The following is a 25,151-nucleotide window of genomic DNA, read 5'->3' as shown; positions in this document are numbered from 1 at the left end:
TATTTGATATTTGATGTGTGATATTAATATTAGGAGTTATTTTAATAGTTATCTTGGATTCTTGTACAGCACTGTGGTCAACGCTGCTGCTGTAATTAATGTGCTATAAACACATAAACAATCTGCAGTTAAACATCCAAAACTAAAGATGTGATCGCTGCCTTTAGAAAATGTGCTGATGCACAAGATATCAGCTCCATTAAGGTGGAATGTGGCCGTGTTAGAAACATGTTGGAAGAAGTTTGAAGCTGAAACTGTGAAGCTGAGAGTGAAAGAGCTCCAGCGTCTGTCACAGGAAACTTTCTTATTTCCACACTGATGAAAGCATCAAGCTTTGATTTCCTGCTGCTTTTATTGAGTCACACTGTGAAACTGAGCCACAGCTGAACCAGCATCCCTGTACAGCAGACACTTACAGCGCTTGGCTGCTTCCATTGGACCCTCTGCACAGAGCTTCAGTTTCCTCTTCTGGTCCCAAAGTGCAGAACAACAAGGTTTCAAACAGCTTCGTTCCAGCAGCATCAGCCACAGACATGCAGAGAGAATCCTTTGGTTGCGTTGTGTGTTTGCATATCTGCTGTCTGTGTTGCTTTGTGAGGATGGATCATCTCCTGCAGCTCCAGATAAACAAGCTGGACCTGAACCTGGTAGCTTCACTTAGAAGACACTTGTGACGGGAACGTGTGAGAAGTTTTGTGCAGACAAGTGTGGATTTAGAGTGTGGGACGAGCTCTCCACAGTCTTTGTGGAGATCCACATTCTGCATACTGCCTGTGAGAAGCTGCAGACATTTGTCCTCCAAATCCACTGAGCAGCTGCTCGTGGTGGTATTAGCTTTAAGTGTGCGTGTTAGCATGAAGCCTCGGTCACACTCTGGACACGGACAGCTGGACGCCTGATGGACGAGTCGTCCTTCCTGTTAAACTTCTTTGAGCATGAGAAGAGCATGAGAAGCTCAGTGGACACTGTTCAGTGTTTTAACTCTCGCTTTCACTTCAGCTTCACCAACAACAGCACAAGCAGAGCAGCCCACTGCCTGCATGGCTGGGACAGCGCCCCCTGGTGACTGTAAACCACTACAACATGTAGACGGCCGTCTGCAGGCTGGATGTAGCACCACCGCAGAGACGTGCTGCAGCTCTGTTTAGTTACCCAGCTGACAGCAGAGGCTGTAGTTTACTGTTACCAACATGGAAAACTGAAGCTTCACCAGCTGGAGCTACAGAGCTGGAGAACAAAGGAGACTGAGAGGCCAGAATGATGTGGGAGGAAACATCAAGAGCCTGTTTGAAAGGAGACACATGTGGATGCTGTGCCAGTCTGTGGTCTGTCAGAAGTCAGCTGAGTCACACTGCAAGAAGCTGCAGAATCTCAGAGGAGGAGATTTGGAAGTGTTTGTGGGACAAACTGGACTCAAAGAAAGAAGATGTTTGTGAAGTCTTTGGTGGAGGTGAGCAGTGTGAAGCAGAACAGAGCCAACGCTCCCGTCCACCCTCGGCATGAAGCAGTGCTGTTTCTGAAACAGGAGGACAAGTCCAGAGAAGACAGAGGAAGCAAAGATGAGGGTGGGACAGGACAGCAGGACTTCCTTCACACCTGCAGCTCCATCACACTGCTGTAGGTCCTCTTCATCACACATGTACCTGCAGCCTGTCTTCAAGTCCAGGAGTCACCTCCACACAGTGTAGAAGCCTCCTGTGCAGACCATGGAGTCCAGCCTCTGTCAGGGAAGTCGGCACTAAAGCCTGAAAGACTTCAATCTGTCTCTGCTCCACCCGAGAAAGACCAGCACCGTACTTGTTGTGCATTCAAGGAGGGAACATCAGCGCTGCATCGTGGGAACAACACCGCAGGAACAAAGACACAGCACGGCCGATGAAGGACGAGGACAAAGGAAAGGTGAGTGAGAAGACCCTGGTGGTGTGGACGGACCTGCAGGGGCTCCAAGACTGAGGAGCAGAGACGTCCATGTACCAGCTGAGGATGCTGCAGTGATCCAGGGAGCTCGGTCCAATCTGAGGCCGTGTGAACTACGTGGACCACAGTTTCTTCACAGACTTCAGCCACGTGAACATCTGGAGATCCAACAGTGCACGAGCTGTGAGCCATCAGCTGTTTCTCTCATCAGCTGCTGGAATGAGAGCTGCTGGAATCATCTCGAGCAGCAGGAAATCACTGATGTTGTTTCTAACCAAAGATATGGGACTGAGCTCCGCTGAGCTCCTTCTACTTTCATCCAGATAGAAACTGCTACAGTCTGCTGATTATTGCTTTGCCTCCATCACACGAGCTCTTTATCCTGTTCTTCACTCTCATTGGTTCTTTGTCTGCTTGTTTTTACAACAGTAGTCTTCTGATTGGTCAAAGGAGACAATCAGCTGTGACTAAATGTAGCTCCTACAGCAGTGATGGGAATAACTACTGAAGCTAATCCAGTATCAAAGCTCAGGAATCAGCAGCTCCCACCTCGTTTTCTTTCAACAACTATTTTTAGCTGCTGTGTTTTTGTGTTTCTGCAGACCTCAGACATCCTGCTGCTCTGGACAACTTTTTCATTCTTTTGTATCATTATTTTGCTTTTCTTTTATTATTATGTTATATGTATTAATATGTGAAACACTTATTCTTTGTATTTTTGCTTTGCTCCTGTCAAACTGCTTTAATAAAATCTGCTGCAGTCTAAACTGTGGACGTTCCCTTTTTAACCCTTTGTGAAACAATAAAGGTTTAAATCTGAGTATTCATCTATGTTAGTGTTTAATGGGTCTAATAGGTTGCTTTGGCCTTTCCCAGTAATATCTTCCCTTGCAGTCTGTGGTCCAGGCTTCTAAAACCATCCCAGGTTAACAAGAACTACAATCTAGAGGAGAGCTGCCATAACAGGTGTGACTGATGAGATCTGACCTGCAAGGTTACTCAGGTTTGTTTGTATCAGGACAAGCAGGGAAGCCGCCTGGACGTCAAAGTAGTTAGAGCTGGGCGAGTGTCCTCACCCACATCGGCTTCACAACTCTGCATCATCTACTGAGTAAGACTCAGAGGATCAGAGATTAGAAGGTCTACAAAGAGCTGAACCAGACTTCCTGTATAAAGGTTTTAGTTCCACAGATCGACAGTGTCAGCACAACTAAAACATGCTGACTGACCTCAGAGTTTCAATTTGATGTTGTGGATTCTCCAGAAGAACACACAGCTGCTTCACTCCTGAATCCTGAAGCTTGTGGTCTCTCAGGTCCACCTCTCTGGGATACGAAGGGTTGAGCTTCAGCACTGCTTCCAGATAATCACAGCTGATCTCTGACAAATCACAGCTCCTCAATCTGTATAAAGAATGAAAGATGTAAGTTTATTAGACAAAGAGCTTGAAATCATTCAGTGTTTCATCATCTGTTCAGAGCTGAAGAAGGTTCAGAATGTAGAAGTTTAGAAAATGGAAACTCCAAACAGCTGAAGCCAACAGGAAGCAGCTTCAAACAAACACAACAAGAGAAAAAACTCTGAATGTTTCACATTAAAGTCGTACATTTCTAACAAGAGTGTTTTAAAGACAGAGTCACTGATGATCATCTTCTGCCCAGTAAAACTTTGGTTTTCCACATGTGAGTGTTAATGATGCACAAAGACTGTGAGTGCAAAGAGGGAGCGAGGAGGATGACAGAGAGATGGTACAGGAGCATCAAGAACCCGGCGAGGAAATGAGCAGAAGGACTTTGGAGCCTGTTGGATTGAAGCTTTCACAGAGACGTGTTTGACTGGACACCACCAGGACAGACTTTTAATCCCAGGATTTGGATGAGCTTTCTGTCTTTATGGTCACAAATGATGCTGTAACTCTGTGAATGTCCTGGAACTGTCAGCAGTGTGGTTACGTCCTTTTGACCTGAGTTTCCACAGCTCTTATAACAGCAGTGTACATTCAGACTGAGACACGCTTCAGTCTGTATGGACCTGTTTCTGTAGCTGCCACCATCATTCTACATGTTTGTACATCAGCTTATCAAATCCTGTCTGCTGTCTTCATTTATTACTCTTCACCTGCTTCACTGTCACTGTGTGGGCGGAGCTGCCTAAGCCCCGCCCACACACAGACACAGCTCCTCTCTAGAGCTAAACTTCTGCTTCATCTCCGCCTCTTTTCTTCATCCTCCACTTCTCTTTTCTCTTCTTCAGTGTTCTGCAGCCACAGAGCCTCACAGCCGTTAGCACGCCCATACCTGAGCAGCTAGCATTACCCAGCATGCCGTGCAGCAGTGTCAGTTTGTAAATGTGCAAGAATTCCTGCTCCAAACTGTTTCACAGAGTGCTGTGTGCCGTGACCTTTGACCTGCTAAAGACAGTCAGCTGTGGATTATTCATTGTTGTGTCTGATACTTAGAACTGTGAGGAAGAAGCTACACAGTTAATCAGGGTCCCCTCTCTCTGAATTAGGAAAGGTGGGCAGGCCGCGTGTGGGCCGCGGGCCATACGTTGAGTATCACTGTTTGAAATGTGAACATTGTTCTGCTGCAGTCAATGGACTAAACCAGAGAAGAAGAAAACAGACTTTACCATGAAGATCCTCAGTGTGGATCAGTATAATATCAGCCTGATGTCTGCAGTTTAGTGTCAGCACAACTTTCACATCATATTCATCTCAGCACAACTAAAACATGCTGACTGACCTCAGAGTTTCAAATCGACATCGTGGATTCTCCCGAAAATCACACAGATGCTTCACTCCTGAACCCTGCAGGTTCCTGTAGGTTCCACTCAGGTCCACCTCTGTGGGATACGAGGGGTTGGACTTCAGTGCTGCTGCCAGATAATCAAGGCCAATATCTGACAAACCACAGTTCCTCAATCTGTATAAAGAATGAAAGATGTAAGTTTATTAGACAAAGTGAAAGTGGACAGCTCACAGATCCTGAAGCTGCAGGTTTCATCTGTCTCCAACCAAAACTGAGTGAAGCAGCAGCAAAAGAAGATCCAAACTCTGCTTCACGTTTGATCAATATGCTCATGAATTCTCTCTGACTTTGGCTGTTCCTGCCTGCACAGCTCTCTCTCTCTCAGTGTACTCCAAGAACAGCTTCAAACATCTGTTTCTGCATCATTCACTGTTTATTAGCCACCAGTCTGCTGTTGTGTTCAGTGCTGTCGGCCTCTGACAGTAAAGCCTCATTTCTGCTGTTCCATGGAAACTTTTTAAAATGATGACAGATTACAAACTCTCAGCTGTGTCTGTAATCAAACCTCTGTAACTTTGCTTCACTTCAGCAGCATCAGCTCATGTTCACATGTTGCTTCATGGTTTGCTTCAGTTTTTGATCGACTGCAGAATATTTTGAAGGTTATCTGCTATAAAAAGCCAGAAGAGGAAAATCTGCTTCATGTGTTTCTGTTTGATCCTCAGTGACTTTGACACAAAGGCCTCTGCTGTGATGATCACACCTCTGATCAAGTCTCACAGTGTCACAACTGATAAATGATCAGAGTTAGAATATTTCTGACTGTCTGCTGTGTGCCGTGACCTTTGACCTGCTAAAGACAGTCAGCTGTGGATTATTCATTGTTGTGTCTGATACTTAGAACTGTGAGAAAGAAGCTACACAGTTAATCAGGGTCCCCTCTCTCTGAATCAGGAAAGGTGGGCAGGCCGCGTGTGGGCCGCGGGCCATACGTTGAGTATCACTGTTTGAAATGTGAACATTGTTCTGCTGCAGTCAATGGACTAAACCAGAGAAGAAGAAAACAGACTTTACCATGAAGATCCTCAGTGTGGATCAGTATAATATCAGCCTGATGTCTGCAGTTTAGTGTCAGCACAACTTTCACATCATATTCATCTCAGCACAACTAAAACATGCTGACTGACCTCAGAGTTTCAAGTTTACATCCTGGACTCTCCAGGAAACCACACAGATGCTTCACTCCTGGATCCTGCAGCTTGTTGTTGGAGCTCAGGTCCAGCTGTCTCAGATGGGAGGGGTTGGACTTCAGTGCTGCTGCCAGATAATCACAGCTGATCTCTGACAAACCACAGCTCTTCAATCTGTATAAAGAATGAAAGATGTAAGTTTATTAGACAAAGTGCTTGAAATCATTCAGTGTTTCATCATCTGTTCAGAGCTGAAGAAGGTTCAGAATGTAGAAGTTTAGAAAATGGAAACTCCAAACAGCTGAAGCCAACAGGAAGCAGCTTCAAACAAACACAACAAGAGAAAAAACTCTGAATGTTTCACATTAAAGTCGAACATTTCTCATAAAAACAGGACAAAGACTTGAAAAAGTCGTGTTTTTCCTTCCAGGAACCACATGGCTTCACTTTTAAAGGTGAAGTGTGACAGAAATGGACATATTTGAAGTCCAACACCTTTTTCCAGTCACATTATTAAAGCAGACAAACTACAAGCTCATTTTCATTCCAACAAGTCATCTTCTGACCTGGACTAACAACACTGGTCTCTATGTGCAGCTGGCTGTGAGACCAGTGCTCAGGGAGCGTCTACAAAGTGCAACACTGAAAGAACATCACACACTCATTTGCTTCCAGCACTTTCACACAAACATCTACTGTCATTATTGTCACCAAACTCTGTGGATCCTTTATTGCAAATTCAAATGGGATCAAATGGTCAGACAAAAGAGGGTTATGAGGAAATATGATGAAATGTTGTGTATTAGCAGCAAGTTATTGAATCATTTTCCTCAGAAACCAAACAAAATGATTGACAAACATGTTTTTACAAACTCAGTGTTGGACTTGGATCAGCAGGATAAGCTGATGTTTAAAGGCATTTGAGTCTCGCTGTATGAGAGTCCAGTTCTTACTCAATATTTATGGATGATGTTCTTTCAGTGTTGCACTTTGTAGACGCTCCCTGAGCCTCACAGCCAGCTGCACATGGACCAGCTGACATTACCCAGCATTAGAGGCGGCTGTAAAAAATTCATGTTCCCATTTAAATGGTTTTAATTCGAATAAAACGATGTTGATTCATTCAATCCTGAATCGATGTTTAATATAAATGTATTTTGCCAGAATCTCAGGTTAAAGCTCACAAACTATTTCAACAAGCAGCAAACAGCTAAAACAGTAAATGAGAGCAGCTAAACACACAAAGATGGAAACACAGAGCGTGGATCGTTCACTCCACGGCACGTACACGGACACGCCGTCGGGGCTGAAAGTGGACAGCTCACAGATCCTGAAGCTGCAGGTTTCATCTGTCTCCAACCAAAACTGAGTGAAGCAGCAGCAAAAGAAGATCCAAACTCTGCTTCACGTTTGATCAATATGCTCATGAATTCTCTCTGACTTTGGCTGTTCCTGCCTGCACAGCTCTCTCTCTCTCAGTGTACTCCAAGAACAGCTTCAAACATCTGTTTCTGCATCATTCACTGTTTATTAGCCACCAGTCTGCTGTTGTGTTCAGTGCTGTCGGCCTCTGACAGTAAAGCCTCATTTCTGCTGTTCCATGGAAACTTTTTAAAATGATGACAGATTACAAACTCTCAGCTGTGTCTGTAATCAAACCTCTGTAACTTTGCTTCACTTCAGCACCATCAGCTCATGTTCACATGTTGCTTCATGGTTTTCATGGTTGATTTACTTCATTTTTTCAAAAATGACCTCTGACAATTTTTAAAATGATGACAAAGTGGAAAACACCGAGCTGTGTCTCTAGTCAAAGCAGAGATGGAACGATGCCACTTTTAATGTCCGATATCAATATGAATCCAATATAGTCGATTTTATAATCAAACGTTTTTTTAATATCTTGCTGCATTTTGTATAAATTCATACTGAAGTTTAAAAAATTTAAACACTAAAGCTGTTCTGTTATACCTGTCTGCAAAAACACACTGCAGCCAAAACATTAGACAATACTGATCTTTGTATTTAAACTTTTATCAGAACTTTAAATATAAGTATTTAAAGTAATATTCAAAAGTCATTTAAATCAGTTTGATGCAGACGTCAAAAACTCTGGTTGTGAATAAAAGAAGTGCAACATCAGCAGAAAATAATGTTTCTATTGAACAACTAACACAAACAGGTTGTAGAATGGAGCCTTTTATACTCACAGCTGAACAGAAACAACATCCAGAGTGGAAAACAGTGCAAATAACTGCAAACAGGCTTCATGACACTCATGTTTGATCAGGATGGATGTCAGTGTGAGCTGTTTCTATCACATTTAACCTCACAATCAATTTGGTCTCATTTCTATACAAAACTTAACACAAGTATGAAAAAAGTGTTTTTGATTGTTTTGTTTTTTGAACCATGAAACTGTTTAACAACACAGTTTGTTTCAAAGTCAAACTTGAGTCTGTCCATCGTTCGGTCAGACTGAGCAATGACAGCACACAGACGTAGACAACAGCTCTCTCAAACACCAAACTCAGGTCCTGTTGATGCTGATATACAGTGACACAGTTACATGGGTGATTCATCCTTTTAACTTTATCTTTAAACAGCTGCAGCTGTCACTGACAGCACATGTGGTACTTTAACCTTTGGACTGTTTTCATCAGTTAATTTTGGAGTTACTACAAAGAGTGAAGCTATAGGATGATCTGTCTGCTGTCACTGGGTGGTGCAGAGGTCTGAATCTGAGGACGGCTCCTGTAATCACAACGAGAACACAATCATCACAAACTGAAATATAAAGTTTATCTCTCAAATCTGAAATAAAGCTGATCCTTCTGTCCTCACACACTCGGGAGTGTTCTTCTCTTCTCTTACATTTTTTCAGTCCTACAGTTCTGCTGACAGCTGACATATGAGCTGTTTATTTAAAAAAAAGCCTTATATACGAACAGATGTTCCTATATAATGTTCACCTTTGAGTTGTTGGAGCTTTATAAATGGACATCTGCAAAGATGAGATGATGGAGCAGGTTTCAGTCCTGGTTCAGTCTGCTGCTGCATCCTGGTCACAACATACAGAGGTGGTATCAGCACTGGTATCAGCACTGGTATTGAAGAAGAAATATTAATGCTTCAAACTATTTGTCTTAAAGGATGGAAGCTGTACAGAGTTCTGCACATGTGTCTTTGTGAACATACCTCATTAACAATATTTCAGACAGTTTTTTAACCTGAATATTTGCAACAAACTCAGTATAAAAAATACAGTGAGTGCTAAAAAATTAATCAGTGGAAAAATTAAACAAACATTTTAACTTAAGCTGCCAAGAGGAAGTCGTTGGTTTCAGTAAATATCGGGCTACTTTGTATCAATAGGTAACTTCACATCTGAGCAGACAAGTATCACATGTGGAGTTCCCCAAGGTTCCATCTTGGGACCCCCTCTGTTTAACATTTACATGCTCCCACTGGCACAGATTATAAAGAACAACAAAATAAACTACCACAGCTATGCAGATGACACACAAATATATATCACAATGTCACCAGGAGACCGAGGCCCTGTACAGGCTCTTGGTAAATGCATTGAGGAAATTAATGACTGGTTGTGCCACAATTTTCTCCAGCTAAACAAAAACAAAACTGAGGTAATAGTCTTTGGCACCAAAGAAAAACGATTACAGGTCACCAGAGAACTTCAATCTATACACCTAAAAACCACAAACCAGGCGAGAAATTTGGGTGTAGTGATGGATGCAGACCTAAACTTAGAAAAACACATTAAGACAATAACTAAGTCAGCTTACTATTTTGTTTGCTTGTTTTAATCAATTTTAAATCATGCTTTTTATTTGTTTTTGTTTCTAATGTCTCTGTAAAGCACTTTAAATCACCTTGTTGTTGAATTGTGCTATACAAATAAACTTGCCTTGCCTTTGCTATTTGATCAGTTTTTACAGATTAATGAGGAGTTACTTAAGTGCCAGGTTTTTAAAGTTGGTGTTACTGTCTTTACGCATGTGGAGACTGAAAACATGGTGCTGTTTAATAAGATATTTAATATTCAGCTCTGCACAGGAGCTGCAGCGGGGTGCAGCCTGTTGCCTTTACAGTATAACACTTGTAATAAAAGTACAGTAACGGTAATTAGTGACTGAGTAGCCCGGGGCGTTTCTCTTGATTTCTGTAGTCAGGGTAAATTCATTCACCTGCACGGGTTAGCTAAACAAACCCTGACGGCCGAGTGCTCATCTTAGCTAGCTAGGTCTCAGGACCGAGCTAAGGACGGTAGTTACGGAGTAGCTTACAAACACGTTTAACTTACCGAAAAAGTGCAGCGGGGCCTCGGGTCCTTCTGTCGGGTAGCCCAGTTTACTGAAGAACACCTCAGGCTGTCAGGTTAAAACACTCGGTCATGTCTTCGTAGCGTAAAGGCAGGCCGTCCTCTCAGAGCCTACGCTCTATCTGCTATTCCCGAACAGAGATACGCAAGTTTCTCCGTGACTACAGCTGCCAGTCAAAGCTGCTATGATGACGTTACACCCCATTTTAACATCACCGCTGTCGGAATTAGAATCAAACTTGGACATAAATCAGCGTGATGAGAACTATTGATAAGAAAAGAAAGAATCTTTGGAAAAATATCTGAGGAGAATAAATTTATTTTAGTCTGACCCCAGTCCCATCCGCTAACATGGAGGAGGCGGGGTTTATGACCTATACTGCAGCCAGACACCAGGGGGCGATAGAGGTGTTTTGGCTTCGTTTTTGGGGAGCTGTAACTTCGTTCTGCATCCTCCTGACGACCCGGACTTCGTGGTCTATGTGGGCCGGGTCCTCAGAAGGTCGGGTAGGCCAGAAGTAAACGGGTATGAAATGGGACAGTCTAGCCTTCAGATTAGCATCACCGCTGTCTCGGTGGAGTTTAATAAACTCAGCTGTCTGCTCCTTGCTATCTAAAATATAACAGGACACTGGAGTAAACTCTCGACCATCTCACACTTCTGCTTAATCAGTTTTCTGTTTGACGTTTATTCAGCTGTGTGAAAACCACCCGGGGGATTAATACAGTGGCTTGTAAAAGTATTTGGCCCCCTTGAACTTTTCCACATTTTGTCACATTACAGCCACAAACATGAATCATTTTTTATTGGAATTCCAGGTGAAAGACCAACACAAAGTGGTGCACGCGTGAGAAGAGGAACGGAAATCATACATGATTCCAAACATTTTGTACAAATAAATAACTGCAAAGTGGGGTGTGTGTAATTATTCAGCCCCTGAGTCAATACTTTGTAGAACCAGCTTTTGCTGCAGTTCCAGCTGCCAGTCTTTTAGGGTCTGTCTCTACCAGCTTTGCACATCTACAGACTGAAATTCTTGCCCATTCTTCTTTGCAAAACAGCTCCAGCTCAGTCAGATTAGATGGGCAGCGTTTGTGAACAGCAGTTTTCAGATCTTGCCACAGACTCCTGATTGGATTTAGATCTGGACTTTGACTGGGCCATTCTAACACATGGATATGTTTTGTTTTAAACCATTCCATTGTTGCCCTGGCTTTACGTTTAGGGTCGTTGTCCTGCTGGAAGGTGAACCTCCGCCCCAGTCTCAAGTCTTTTGCAGACTCCAAGAGGTTTTCTTCCAAGATTGCCTTGTATTTGGCTCCATCCATCCATCTTCCCATCAATTCTGACCAGCTTCCCTGTCCCTGCTGAAGAGAAGCACCCCCAGAGCATGATGCTGCCACCACCATATTTGACAGTGGGGGTGGTGTGTTCAGAGTGATGTGCAGTGTTAGTTTTCCGCCTCACATAGCGTTTTGCATTTTGGCCAAAAAGTTCCATTTTGATCTCATGTGACCAGAGCACCTTCTTCCACATGTTTGCTGTGTCCCCCACATGGCTTGTGGCAAACTGCAAACTGGACTTCTTATGGTTTTTTGTTAACAATGGCTTTCTTCTTGCCACTCTTCCATAAAGGCCAACTTTGTGCAGTGCACCACTAATAGTTGTCCTATGGACAGATTCCCCCACCTGAGCTGTAGATCTCTGCAGCTCGTCCAGAGTCACCATGGGCCTCTTGGCTGCATTTCTGATCAGCGCTCTCCTTGTTCGGCCTGTGAGTTTAGGTGGACGGCCTTGTCTTGGTAGGTTTACAGTTGTGCCATACTTCCATTTCTGAATGATCGCTTGAACAGTGCTCCGTGGGATGTTCAAGGCTTGGGAAATCTTTTTGTAGCCTAAGCCTGCTTTACATTTCTCAATAACTTTATCCCTGACCTGTCTGGTGTGTTCTTTGGACTTCATGGTGTTGTTGCTCCCAATATTCTCTTAGACAACCTCTGAGGCCGTCACAGAGCAGCTGTATTTGTACTGACATTAGATTACACACAGGTGCACTCTATTTAGTCATTAGCACTCATCAGGCAATGTCTATGGGCAACTGACTGCACTCAGACCAAAGGGGGCTGAATAATTACACACACCCCACTTTGCAGTTATTTATTTGTAAAAAATGTTTGGAATCAAGTATGATTTTCGTTCCACTTCTCACGTGTACACCACTTTGTGTTGGTCTCTCACGTTGAATTCCAATAAAATTGATTCATGTTTGTTGTCAGGCTATCAGGATGCTGAATTCACTCCCTGCTCTCACACAGCAACTCCAGAGCTGCATTCATCTTTTCCCTCTGAACCCCCCAAACATACAAACCCTGAGCCACCACCATTACCCTTTCACTGACTGCCCCACTCCACCATTTGACCCTTAGAACTGAAGACGCTTCTCTCATAAGAGGTGAAACATCTTCAAGGAAACTTAAAGAAGTCCAGACACTTTTCTTTCCAAGCTCCTTACACTACGGTGACATGGATGTCTGAGAACCTTCACAGACTGATTTTACAAGAACAACTTGTGTCAAAAATCCCTAGCAGTGCCTCTCTGTCACACACACAAATCACTACAGTTACAAATTTAATAACTTAAAAAACCTCAGAAAAACAGAACTGAGCAAAACAAACAAACAAACAAACCAGAGACCAGGTAAGAACATTGAGGTTTAAATTTATAATCTTAAATACTTATATGCTGATTATATTGCTTTATAAGAAAGGCCCAACTCTGAGTACACTCTGTGCCGACAGGACTGACAGGAAATTACATGCTTTTTCCGGTGAAAAGTGAAACTAAGCAGAGTGTTTGATCGAAACTTAAAGTGTGTGTGACGTCTATATAAATGACTAGGTTTCCTGTTTTGTGCTTCAGACCTGGGGTTGTGTGTTCAGGTCTCCATATACTGATATGTAAAATAAAGATCATTTTTAAAGTAAAAAGACCACTTTTGAGCTGCGTCTTTTTGGCCGTAAAGAATACCAAAAGAACCGGAATTTAATAACATTAAAAGCAAACAATAAATGAGCAAAGTAGTGCATGATAAATATAGATGACAAATACAAAGTGCAATATAGAAACACTGGGTAAAAAGAAATGAACAATTAAAAAGGAGGATAAAAGATGTGAGCAGTAGTTAAACAGTAGAAATAAATATATAATAAACAAACAAAAATAGATAATAAATGAAAGCCAGGTCAGAAAGGTGAGTTTGGCTTTAAAAGCATGAAAACACACTGCTGTCTTCAGGAAGGCTGCTCCAGTAACAGAAAGTCATCTACATGTGGGTTTAGTTCTGACTTTAGGGACGAGTAAAAAAATAAAATAAAATAAAAACATCTGTCCAGACAACCTGACAGTCAAAAATATAAACTCAGGAACTTAAAAGGAAAATTGTGCTGACTTTGAACGTCCACATCAAGATAAACTTACAGATTTAAGAGTCAAAAAGTGTCAAAAAGTCTGTATCCTTACCTGAGAGTTTCAAGTTTACAGTCAGGACTCTTTAGTCCAACACACAGCAAATCCAATCCTGAATCCTGCAGTTTGTTCGAGCTCAGCTCCAGCTCTCTCAGATGATTGGATGGGGAGCTGAGAATTTCAGACAAAGCTTCAAAGCTTCTTTTTGAGAGTTTACAATCTCTCAGCCTGAGGAAGAATAACAATGGAGACATATTCTTTTATTCATCTAGCATTATTGAACATATTTGTTCATAGATTCACTTACAGCACTTTCTTGGATGCTTTGACCACTGGCAGTAGCTTCAAAAATGCCTTCTCTGAACGGGAGTATTTCTTCAGGTCGAACTCATCCAGATCTGATGACAGTAAGATGAAGACCAGAGCCGACCACTGAGCAGGAGACAGTTGATCTGTGGAGAGACGTCCTGATCTCAGGGACTGTTGGATCTCCTCCACTAGAGAACGATCATCCAGTTCATTCAGACAGTGGAACAGGTTGATGCTTTTCTCTGCAGACAGTTTCCCACTGAGCTTCTTCTTGATGTAGTGAACTGTTTCCTGATTGGTCTGTGAGCTACTTCCTGTCTGTGTCAGCATGCATAGGAGATTCTGATTGGTTTGCAGTGAAAGACCCAGGAGGAAGCGGAGGAACAAGTCCAGGTGTCCATTTGGACTCTCTAAGGCTTTGTCCACAGCACTCTGGTAGAAGTCTTTTACAGTAAGTGTTTTCTGGAAAATTTTAGATAGAGGAGATTGTTTCTTAAGCAGGTTGACTCCAGAGTTGATGAAGGTCAGATAGACATGAAGAGCAGCAAAGAACTCCTGAATACTCAGATGGACGAAACAGTAAACGACATCGGTGAACATGTGGCACTCATCAGCTTTAAAGATCTGTGTGAACACTCCTGAGTACACTGAGGCTGCCCTGATATCGATGCCACACTCTGTCAGGTCTGATTCATAGAAGATCAGGTTTCCTTTCTGCAGCTGATCAAAGGCCAGTTTTCCCAGAGACTCAATGATCTTCCTGCATGACTCTGTCTCAGCTCCTCCATCATACTTGATGTCCTTCGTTGTTAGGTGAAATAGCACAAGGCGTATGTAGAGCTCTGTGAGAGTCTTAGGCAGATCTTCGCTCTCTTTGTTCTTCATGACAAACTCCAGAACTGTAGCAGTGATCCAGCAGAAGACTGGGATGTGGCACATGATGTGGAGGCTTCGTGATGTCTTGATGTGGGAGATGATGCTGCTGGCCTGCTCCTCATCTCTGAATCTCTTCTTGAAATACTCCTCCTTCTGTGGGTCAGTGAACCCTCTGACCTCTGTCACCATGTCAACAATGTCACGAAGGATCTTATTGGCTGCTGCGGGTCGTGTGGTTATCCAGAGGCGAGCAGAGGGAAGCAGTTCCCCCCTAATGAGGTTTATCAGCAGCACATCCACTGAGGTGGACTTTCTAGGGTCAGTCAGGATTGCAGTTTTGTGGAAGTCCAGAAGAGGTCGACACTCATCCAGACCATCAAAGATGAACACAACCTGGAAGTCTTCAAAGCTGCAGATTCCTGCTTCTTTGGTTTCAGTAAAGAAGTGATGAACAAGTTCCACCAAGCTGAACTTTTCCTCTTTCAGCAGATTCAGCTTTCTGAAAGTTAATGGAAACATGAACTGGATGTCCTGGTTGGCTTTGTCTTCAGCCCAGTCCAGAGTGAACTTCTGTGTTAGGACTGTTTTCCCAATGCCAGCCACTCCCATTGTCAGCACTGTTCTGATTGGTTTATCTCTTCCAGGTGGGAGTTTAAAGATGTCTTCTTGTCTGATGGTTGTTTCTGGTCTGTCTGGTTTCCTGGATGCTGTTTCAATCTGTCTGACCTCATGTTCATCATTGACCTCTGCAGTCCCTCCCCCTGTGATGTAGAGCTCTGTGTAGATCTGATTCAGGAGGGTCGGGTTTCCTGTTGTAGAAATCCCCTCAAGCACACACTGGAACTTCTGCTTCAGGTCTGACTTGAGTTTGAGCTGACACTCAGTGAGAATCTCTGCATGAATAAACAGCAAATGACACAAATGAGAAAACTGCATTCTGGTTACTGTGGTTATGTGTTCAGTTCACTGGACTCTTGGTGTCATGATCCGAGTGAGTCTGAGTAACTTTCCACAGCATCAGCTCTCCTCCCCTGGGTGGAGCCCTCCTCACTCCTCCCTGCTCCTCACCTGTTGCCAATTACTCCGGCAGTATTTATGAGCAGCACTGACAATGAACCTTCTCCAGATTGTCTGCTTACCACAGTCAGTTCTCTGCCTCACATTTTGTCTTGTGCTCCTCAGCTTGTTTCGCGTAACCCTCTTCCACCTTCTTCCACATGTTTGCTGTGTCCCCCACATGGCTTGTGGCAAACTGCAAACGGGACTTCTTATGGTTTTCTGTTAACAATGGCTTTCTTCTTGCCACTCTTCCATAAAGGCCAACTTTGTGCAGTGCACCACTAATAGTTGTCCTATGGACAGATTCCCCCACCTGAGCTGTGGGATGTTCAAGGCTTGGGAAATCTTTTTGTAGCCTAAGCCTGCTTTACATTTCTCAATAACTTTATCCCTGGCCTGTCTGTTGTGTTCTTTGGACTTCATGGTGTTTTTGCTCCCAATATTCTCATAGACAACCTCTGAGGCTGTCACAGAGCAGCTGTATTTGTACTGACATTAGATTACACACAGGTGCACTCTATTTAGTCATTAGCACTCATCAGGCAACGTCTATGGGCAACTGACTGCACTCAGACCAAAGGGGGCTGAATAATTACACACACCCCATTTTGCAGTTATTTATTTGTAAAAAATGTTTGGAGTCATGTATGATTCTCGTTCCACTTCTCACGTGTCCACCACTTTGTGTTGGTCTCTCATGTGGAATTCCAATAAAATTGATTCATGTTTGTGGCTGTAATGTGACAAAATGTGGAAAAGTTCAAGGGGACCAAATACTTTTGCAAGCCACTGTAAAAGACAAACCTGAAAACATAAGGACAGCGGGGAATACACAGAGATGACACAAAGAAGGCTGGATAGAGAGACGCGTAGTAACACTGATTAACACAGTAATGCAGACGACACAACGAGGAACACAGGCAGACACACACTATAAATACACACAAGGTAATGAGGGAATGACACACAGGAGGGGAGCACAGCTGATCCTAATTCACAAGGCGAGACACAAACCTTCAAAGTAAAACAGGAAACAGACTGTTTTACAACACAAACTCGGGGACACGAACAGAACACAGAGGAAAGACACAGGTAGAGATCATAAAACACTAAACACCAGATTCAACCCTAAGAACTAATACAAAATCAGAATTAACACAAAGTACACAAGGTGATACCAAAAATGAAGCAAAACGCTGAACGACCCAGGACCATGACAGAACTAGTTTTTCAGCGTCACTCTGAGACAGGATATTTCTAACTTTAGAGATGTTGCACAAATGGAAGAACGCAGTCTTACATATTTGTTTAATATGTGCGTTGAAGGACATGTCCTGGTCAAAAATTACTCCAAGGTTCCTCACAGTGTTACTGGAGGCCAAGGTAATGTCATCCAGAGTAAGAATCTGCTTAGATACCATATTTCTAAGATTTTCAGGGCCGAGTACAATAACCTCAGTTTGATCTGAATTAAGAAGCAGAACGTTAGCGGCCATCCAGGTCTTTATGTTTTGTTTTGTTTTTTAAATGAACTTTATTTAGAACAATAACAATGACAATCTCAAAGAGACAAGCGACATATTAAATCAATTAGAACAGAATCACATCTCCTGTACACCACAATGAAATCGACAATAACTGAAAGTAAACATACATACACACACATATATATATATACACATACACATATATACATATATATGCATATACACATGCATACTGTTGAAAACACGCAGTTCTTTGAATCTTTGGGCTGAAGGAAGGACACTACTCGGTGTATATATGCTCAATCAACAATCATTTATTTCGGTACAAATCACAATAAGAGCATTACAACGTCCGGACGGGAGAGATGCTACCAGAGGGTCAGGCACATGTCTCAAAATGGTGACGGGTTGCTCAGCTTTTTATAGTCTCTAGTGGCCCCCAGCTAGTCGTAAAAGCCAAAACATCACATTTTTTCTCTGTTACAGCGCCTAAGTTATGACCTCGGCAGTTGTTTCTCTGCTTTCTGTAAGGTGGGGGTGTGGAATGTGGTCTGTCTATCTCCCCTGTCTTTAGACACAGAGTCTCCTGCTTACAACCTTCTTTTCATGATTCAACAATTAAGCATGTCAAGAAAACAGTGTAACACATTCCCAGCAGATCAAGGATACAGAGTGATGCACCTTTATCTAATAAACTAATATGTGAATATGTTCTGTTAACTCAAAAGTATAATGAGAACTAAACTACATACAGATCACACACTCTATTTTAAAGGGTATAATATGATCTACAACAATATCATAATTCAACTATTTTGATTACATCTATAAGGTAACATATAATAACAGAATAATATCACAATACGTTCACATCCATATACACACATCTACATAATAATAATATAAAAAGATAAATAACCAATACAAAAATAAATAACAATAAAAAAAGAATGAAAAAAAAGGAACAGAAATAAAGAAGACAAGGGGGATCATAAAATCTCTAAAAGTGAGGTTCCATAAACAAGACACATAACTTAAATAAGGGGCTAAGAAAAATCAAACTCTTCTAAAAATCTATGCAATTTGATTGCTTGGGGCTTATTTATTAGCTTAAGAGATTTACGGAACAGGGAGAGGTCGTTTTTAAGAGCAGGCCATGAAGGGGGGGATTTAGCATATCGGCATTTATGTATGTAATACTTTGTTATAATAATGAGATTGTTAACTAAAAACTCACTATTTTTGTCCTTAAGGATTACTCCAATTTGAATATTTTGAAAAGACCAAAAATCAATATATCCATACTGGGACAATATTAGGACATGGAGAGATTTCCATAAATTCTGGATTGTCACGCATCCATAGAACATGTGCTCTGTTGTTTCCGAAGTTGTTTTACAAATATAACAGTTGTCTAACACAAATTTAAATCTGTCTCTCATAAATTCATTGGAGGGGTAAATATTTTTTGTAGTTCTAAAATGGACTTCTTTAAATTTGGGGGGAATTGGAAAAGTTAAATATTTGGTTCTGATCAACGAGATCTCAGATTTGTTATAATCTTTAAAGACGAGTGAATGTTTTGTCCTACCTGGATATAAGGTGTTAACCAAATACCTCCTCAAAAATTGATTATTGCATTTTCCATTAACCAAGTCAAGACCATCTAGTTTAACTTTATGTAAATTTGGAGTCTGTATATTTGAAAAATTGTTCTTTATCGTATTTACAAGGACTGTTGGGATATTCTGTGAAACCTTTTTATAGAGCTCGAACGAGCAACTCATGTCATATTTCTCATTAAGCCTGTTTAATTCAAGTATATCTCCATTTTCATCCATTATATGTGTCACAGACCAAATTTGTTTTGTCATCCATTCTTCCACAAACATAGATTTCCCCCGATTCAATATCACCCTATTATTCCACAATGGAACATTGTGGGGACTAAAGTTATGTTTAAACATTAATTTCCAATTTAACAAAACTTGTTATGAAATTAAAATTCACCTTATTGATGTCTTTTATAATTCTTGGTGGGATGGCTAGGGAATAAGCTGGATAGATTAATCCGGACAAAGATTCAACCTTGGTCAACATTATCCTGCCCAACAACGTTAAATCTCTCTGTAGCCAATGGTTTAGAGTTTTTTTGCATTTGTCAATTGTATTCTGAATATTCTATTCTTCACTATCAGCCATGCATTTAGTTATCCAGATTCCAAGATATTTGATTTCATTTTTGACAGGTACATCATACAAAGAAGAGTGAGAACAATTGTGGATACTCATGAGTTCACATTTGTCCAGGTTCAGGCGTAGTCCAGAAGCATCAGAAAAGATCTTTATTGTATCTAAGGCCAATGGAATTCGTTCTTTATTTTTTAGAAAGATTGTTGTATCATCGGCAAGCTGACTTATTATTAATTTGTGATTATTTATGTCTAATCCTTTGATGTTTGAGTTTATGACAGTAATAGCAAGTAATTCAGTGGCTACAATGAATAAAAGAGGTGAGATGCTGCAGCCCTGCCTGATACCCCTCTCCACCCTGAACCTGGGACATGTGCCTTCTAAAAGAGAAGCACAAAAGTGTGTTCAATAGAATCAAATGCTTTATGGAAGTCCAAGAACAACATAAAACCATCATGCTTAGTTAGGTAATTGTAATCGATAAGGTCCAAAACCAAGCGGATATTGTTTTGGATCAACCGTCCTTTGAGAAATCCTGATTGTGTTGGGCTAATTATTTCAGAAATACCTGTTTTTAGTCTTGTTGCTAAAACTTTTGTAAAAACTTTGTAGTCTGTATTTAAAAGTGTTATAGGTCTTAGATTACTTAGTTTTTTCTTATCTTTCCCCGGTTTTGGAATTAATTTTATAACTCCCTGTTTCATTGTTGTCATAAGCTCCTTTTGATTTATACATTCATTTAACGCACTGAATAATAGTAATTTTAGGTCTTCCCAAAAGTGCTTATAGAAATTAGTTGTTATACCATCTGGTCCCGGTGAGCGATCAGATGCCATGCTCTTAATAGCAAAATCAAATTCTTCTATAGTCAGGTCTCCATCACAAATTTCTCTAAAATTATCATCAATTACTGGAATCCAAGTACTGATTTTGTCAAAGAAGGAGGTGACATTTTGTTCTGAGTATGAAGACTTATAAAGGTTACTGTAAAAAGTAAATACTTCATTTGAAATGCGTTTAGGGTCTGTACATTCCTCTCCATTGATTAGTAGGTTACATATTGAGTTATATTCTTGTCTACGTTTTTCTAGATTGCAAAAATAGGCAGTGTTCTTTTCACCCTCTTCTATCCACTTGGCTTTGGATCGCAAATAAGCAGCCTTGGCTCTATAAAGGTCCATTTCGTCCAATTTAGATTGTAAATTATTAATTTTTCCTTTTTCTTCCTCAGTCCAATTCAATTTGCCATAAAGATTCATAAGTTCTTTTACTACATTTGATTCCTCTTCTTTTCTTTGTCTGTTTAACTTTTTACCGAATGCAATTGAGGTTTTTCTGATTCTAAATTTAAGATATTCCCATTTGAGCATCGGTGTATTGATGGCTTCATTATTCTGGATATCTAAAATTAATTTTTTAATAGAATTACAATACTCCTCATTTCTCAGCATCTGACAATTAAATTACAATAATTCTTAAATGTGTTGTTTTGGTCTTTGCTTTGTAGTCTCAGAATAATGGTGCAATGGTCACTTAAGGGACTGTTAGAGATGACTGTTTCCTTAACATATTGTAAAATTGAGTTGGATACCAACCAATAATCAATACGTGGCCTGCTTTGACCATTAGGTTTGTGCCAGGTGAATTGTTTTACATCTTCGTTTAACACTCTCCATATATCTATTAATTTAGTATCATTAGCGAATTTTTCAAATATTGGGTTTTTATGTTCTCTTGAAAATTTTGAAGGCCATCTATCCAACCATTCATCAGGAGTCACATTGAAATCACCTCCAACTACTATATAATCAGTAGGGAATTTGGTATAAAGTTCCCTTATAACTGTAGAAATTTGATGCAGCAGGTTCTTATTCTCTTGATCATTGTTGTATCCATAAACATTAACCAAAATAATCAGAGTATTATCAGTATTTAACACACAGGCAACCCAATGTCCATTTTTGTCTGCCATGTGGCACAAAAACCTACCAGGACATCTGTTGAAACAAACAGCAACCCCAGCCGACCTCTTTGTACCATGACTAAAAAACATTTTATCTCCCCATTGTTGTGACCAAAATTTCACATCAGATTCCTCAGAATGAGTTTCCTGGAGAAAAAAACAATTTGCCTGTTGCCCCTTGCAGAACGGAAAGACAGCTTTGCACTTAATTGAGTCTTTAAGTCCCCTTGTGTTAAAGGAAAAAAAAGAAATATTATTTTTTAATTGGAACACAGAACACATGAACAGCTTTAAAGAGGAAGTTTAGGAGATGGAGTAGGAAAATCTTGAGGTAAAAGTCCCATCATCCGAAATGTTCCACTGTATACAGTATTCCTTTCGTAGTCAGATGTCAGCCCATACCTGGAGTCTCTACCCTGATGCGTTTGCCTTCTATGAAACCAAAAGGGCCCCTGAAGCCTGCAGCCTTGCCTTCCTTCCGAGCCTGGTCGATTTTTGGCCACAACGCTTGTCTGGATCTCCAGTCCTCTGGGGTCAGGTCTTCAGCAAAGCGGATGCCTTCTTCTTTGAACACGGGAGAAGCCTTTGTTCGCCTCCAGATGTCATCTCTCACGGCACGTCTCACAAACAGAATAATGATTTGTCGATGCTTATTCTCCACCGCTCTTCCCACTCTGTGGACAACATCAACTGCGTTTTCCATCTTCATCTTCCTAGAAGGATTGCTCCATCGGAGCTGGGTAGTCATGCTCGCTGTTTCTCTGGATTGTAAAAGGGAGGTTTTTCCACTGCCAGAGGTTTCGTGTTGTTGGTTTTCTTCATGTTCGGGCTGAAACGTCGTCAATATAGCTCAAAGGAGTGGATTTTATAACTTCAAGATTAAAACATCGGGACTTTAGTGAGGAGTTCAGACGGATGAGACTGCTCAGTCCGCCATCTTGCCCGCCCCCCTATCCAGGTCTTTATGTCTTTAAGACATTCCTGCAGTTTAACTAATTGGTGTGTGTTATCTGGCTTCATGGACAGATAGAGCTGGGTGTCATCTGCATAGCAGTGTAAATGTATGCTATGTCTTCTAATGATACTGCCTAAGGGAAGCATGGTAACGGGAGCGTTGCCAGCAGAAGGCTGAAGTGGAATCTCCCAGAAAGCTGCAGAAGAAAAAACATGAGCTGAAATGGTGGATTTCAGTCAAATAAGGAGAACTGTGGCTTTCCTCCAACCTTTGACCAATCACCTTAGTGTCCTGTTTATCAACCATAATAAAAAACATTTACTGTCTGGGCATTTTTTTGTTTGGGTCTCCAAACAGCAGAAAGAAATGGCAGCCATTTATTTTAACCTTTGCCTTCAACTGGTAAATAGATTTAAGAAAAAGCACTTTGATCATATTTGTGACGTGTCCCAAACTGTTGTTGTCGCCTCATTTATGTTGATAAAACAGCTCTAAAACCAATCTGACAATATAAATCTGTAAAATGGGCTGAAAACCTGCTGCTGGTCCCATTTTAATCAAACCAACCCAAAGAGCAGATATTCATGTGTACACAGGAGGTTATTTGTGCAGATGCATAAAACACAAACTGTTGGCTTTCTGCAGTCTCTCACTCCTGAAAGTGTTGGCAAGTGTTTTGGATTTATTATTTATATGGATGCTTATGGCACCTGTGTAATGTTAACTAATGTTTTTATTGTTTGTGTGTTTTTTGTTTAGTCATTCCCTGACTTACCTTTGGGTTCTGGGATGGTTTTATTTAAATTCTCCAACAGATCATTCTTGTTTATCCTCCCCAAAAGATTTTTAGCAACTTCAAAAGTGTTGATAGAGTAGGTATCAAACATCAGATCCACTACGTTCGTCCTCTCTGCTTTCTCCAGTTCACTTTCTGGGATTGCTGGTAAACCTTCTACAGACCCGTTCTTCAGATGCCACTTAAATTCTTCAAAGTCATCACGTCCCAAATCCTTCAAAGTCCCCAGAAGGATTTCTTTAGGTGTCGTCATCTTTTACCCTGTAAGGATCCGATAAACAAAGACTGTAACAACAGATGGAGAGGTAATTGTCTGATTTATCAGAATTTAACTTGATTCTAACAGCAGTTCATCACTACCACCAATAAATTTCTAAGGCTCAGAATGCAACAAAATTGCACATAAAGAAGCACATAGAGAAGTATCCAAGTAACACTTTGCTACAATATAAAACAAACTATTATAAATAAAGAAAATATATAAACTAAATATATACACTACCCATCAAACGTTTTAGAACAGCCATATTTTTCCAGTGTTTTTGTCACGGTTTGCGAGCCGTGTGTAAATTATTAAAGGACCCTTTATGCAGGCAGCTCAGATGCAAGTGAGTTTATTCATCAGATGGTGATACAAACAGAAATGGCGAAGGTGAGCATGGAAACTAAGCAAAAACCTAACCTACAGTACACGAATATGAAGAAGTACACGAAGGGAAGATGAAAACACGGAACACAAGGGGTGGGAGCAAAGCACCACAACACATCACTATATAGTAGTGATGTGACGTTCTGTATCGAGGCTTCGAAGCTTGTGTCGAGTAATTGAGGGAGAGTTTCCGCGATGCGCGTATCGAGGCTTGCTTCATTTATGGGAGGAGCTGAAAATGATGACGTCCGAAGCCTCGCTGCACCACGTGACTGGTTCATGAAGTGGTTCGAACTTTGCCGCGAGATATGACAGCGATATAAACCCCTCAGACTTCATTCAAAATGTAGGTGTTTGATGGAGAGTTGCGGTTAGTGAGAGTTTGGAGACAGTTTGGAGGTTTATGAGAGTGAGGAGAGAAAGTCAGGAGAGAATGGAGCCAGTTAAGAAGGGGAGGATGTCCTTCCCTGTGTGGGAACATTTTGATCTTATTCCTCCCAACAAGGTATGTAAATTTCTACAGAAGATGTATTTTCATAATACTGATGGTGCAATACAATTTATGTTAAGCGGCTTTACTTTTGTACAAGGTGAAGTGTTTGCTATGTGCCAGGGAGCTGGGATATAACAACAACACCTCATCCATGCTTAGGCACTACAGAGCTTTGCATGAGAATAAGGGGAACACCGACTGTGGAGCAAGACCAGGTGAGCATCAAATGCCATGATAATATAGCATGCTGTAATGTTACTAAATGATATAACAATATTATACAGCTGTAATAAGTTACGTGTGTGATATTTATATTTGTGCTTTGTCTTTGTTGTCTTTCCTCAGAGAACAATCTCAAATAGATGAAGACCTGGTTAGCATGGTGATTGAGGACTCCCAGCCATTTAGCATTGTGGAGGACAAAGGATTCAAAAGATGTTAAATCATTAAATCCTAGCAATGTTCTCCCCACTAAAAAGGTCATAAAAGCAGTGAAAATTTAGTTTTTACAGAATAAAATGTGAACAGGCAGGACTGAGGCTCAAAGCCTCAGTGTGTAGCTGTCCATACCTCAACGTTACAAAAGCACAACTACTGTCCACACCCCAACCACACCTCACAGTAAATGATCATTTCCATTTTAAGCATTTCCAAATAATCATTTTCCATACTGCCAGTATAAATATACACAGTATACTGCCATCA

At 41.1% G+C, this 25,151-nt stretch overlaps 2 protein-coding genes across 6 annotated transcripts in view; both read right to left on the bottom strand.

Annotated features, from left to right (window-relative positions):
* The window catches only part of LOC145423962 (protein NLRC3-like), a 197,522-nt gene that overhangs the window by 31,887 nt on the left and 140,484 nt on the right, over positions 1–25,151 (bottom strand). The window lies entirely within an intron of this gene.
* LOC145424145 (protein NLRC3-like) lies at positions 1,414–22,301 on the bottom strand. Its single transcript, XM_080297049.1, has 6 exons — positions 21,956–22,301; positions 13,974–15,744; positions 13,721–13,894; positions 4,662–4,835; positions 3,147–3,290; positions 1,414–1,516 (listed from the first exon to the last, which is right to left on the bottom strand). Exons 1-6 carry the CDS (start codon positions 22,299–22,301, stop codon positions 1,414–1,416), a joined length of 2,712 nt encoding a protein of 903 aa, XP_080153175.1.

Source organism: Astatotilapia calliptera, chromosome 23 (assembly GCF_964374335.1).
Source record: "Astatotilapia calliptera chromosome 23, fAstCal68.1, whole genome shotgun sequence".
NCBI lineage: Eukaryota > Metazoa > Chordata > Actinopteri > Cichliformes > Cichlidae > Astatotilapia > Astatotilapia calliptera.
Note: the sequence above shows the minus strand (reverse complement) of the source record. Positions and strands in the feature narration are given on the sequence as shown.

Excerpts from the sequence above, each read along its gene's own strand:
- LOC145424145 (XM_080297049.1), bottom strand. The coding sequence starts at position 22,301 with ATGACTACCCAGCTCCGATGGAGCAATCCTTCTAGGAAGATGAAGATG. Across the intron at positions 13,895-13,973 it reads AAAGCATCCAAGAAAGTGCT|GCTGAGAGATTGTAAACTCT; the intron begins GTAAGTGAATCT and ends ATTCTTCCTCAG. Across the intron at positions 1,517-3,146 it reads CATCAAATTGAAACTCTGAG|AAACAGCACTGCTTCATGCC; the intron begins GTCAGTCAGCAT and ends CTCCTGTTTCAG.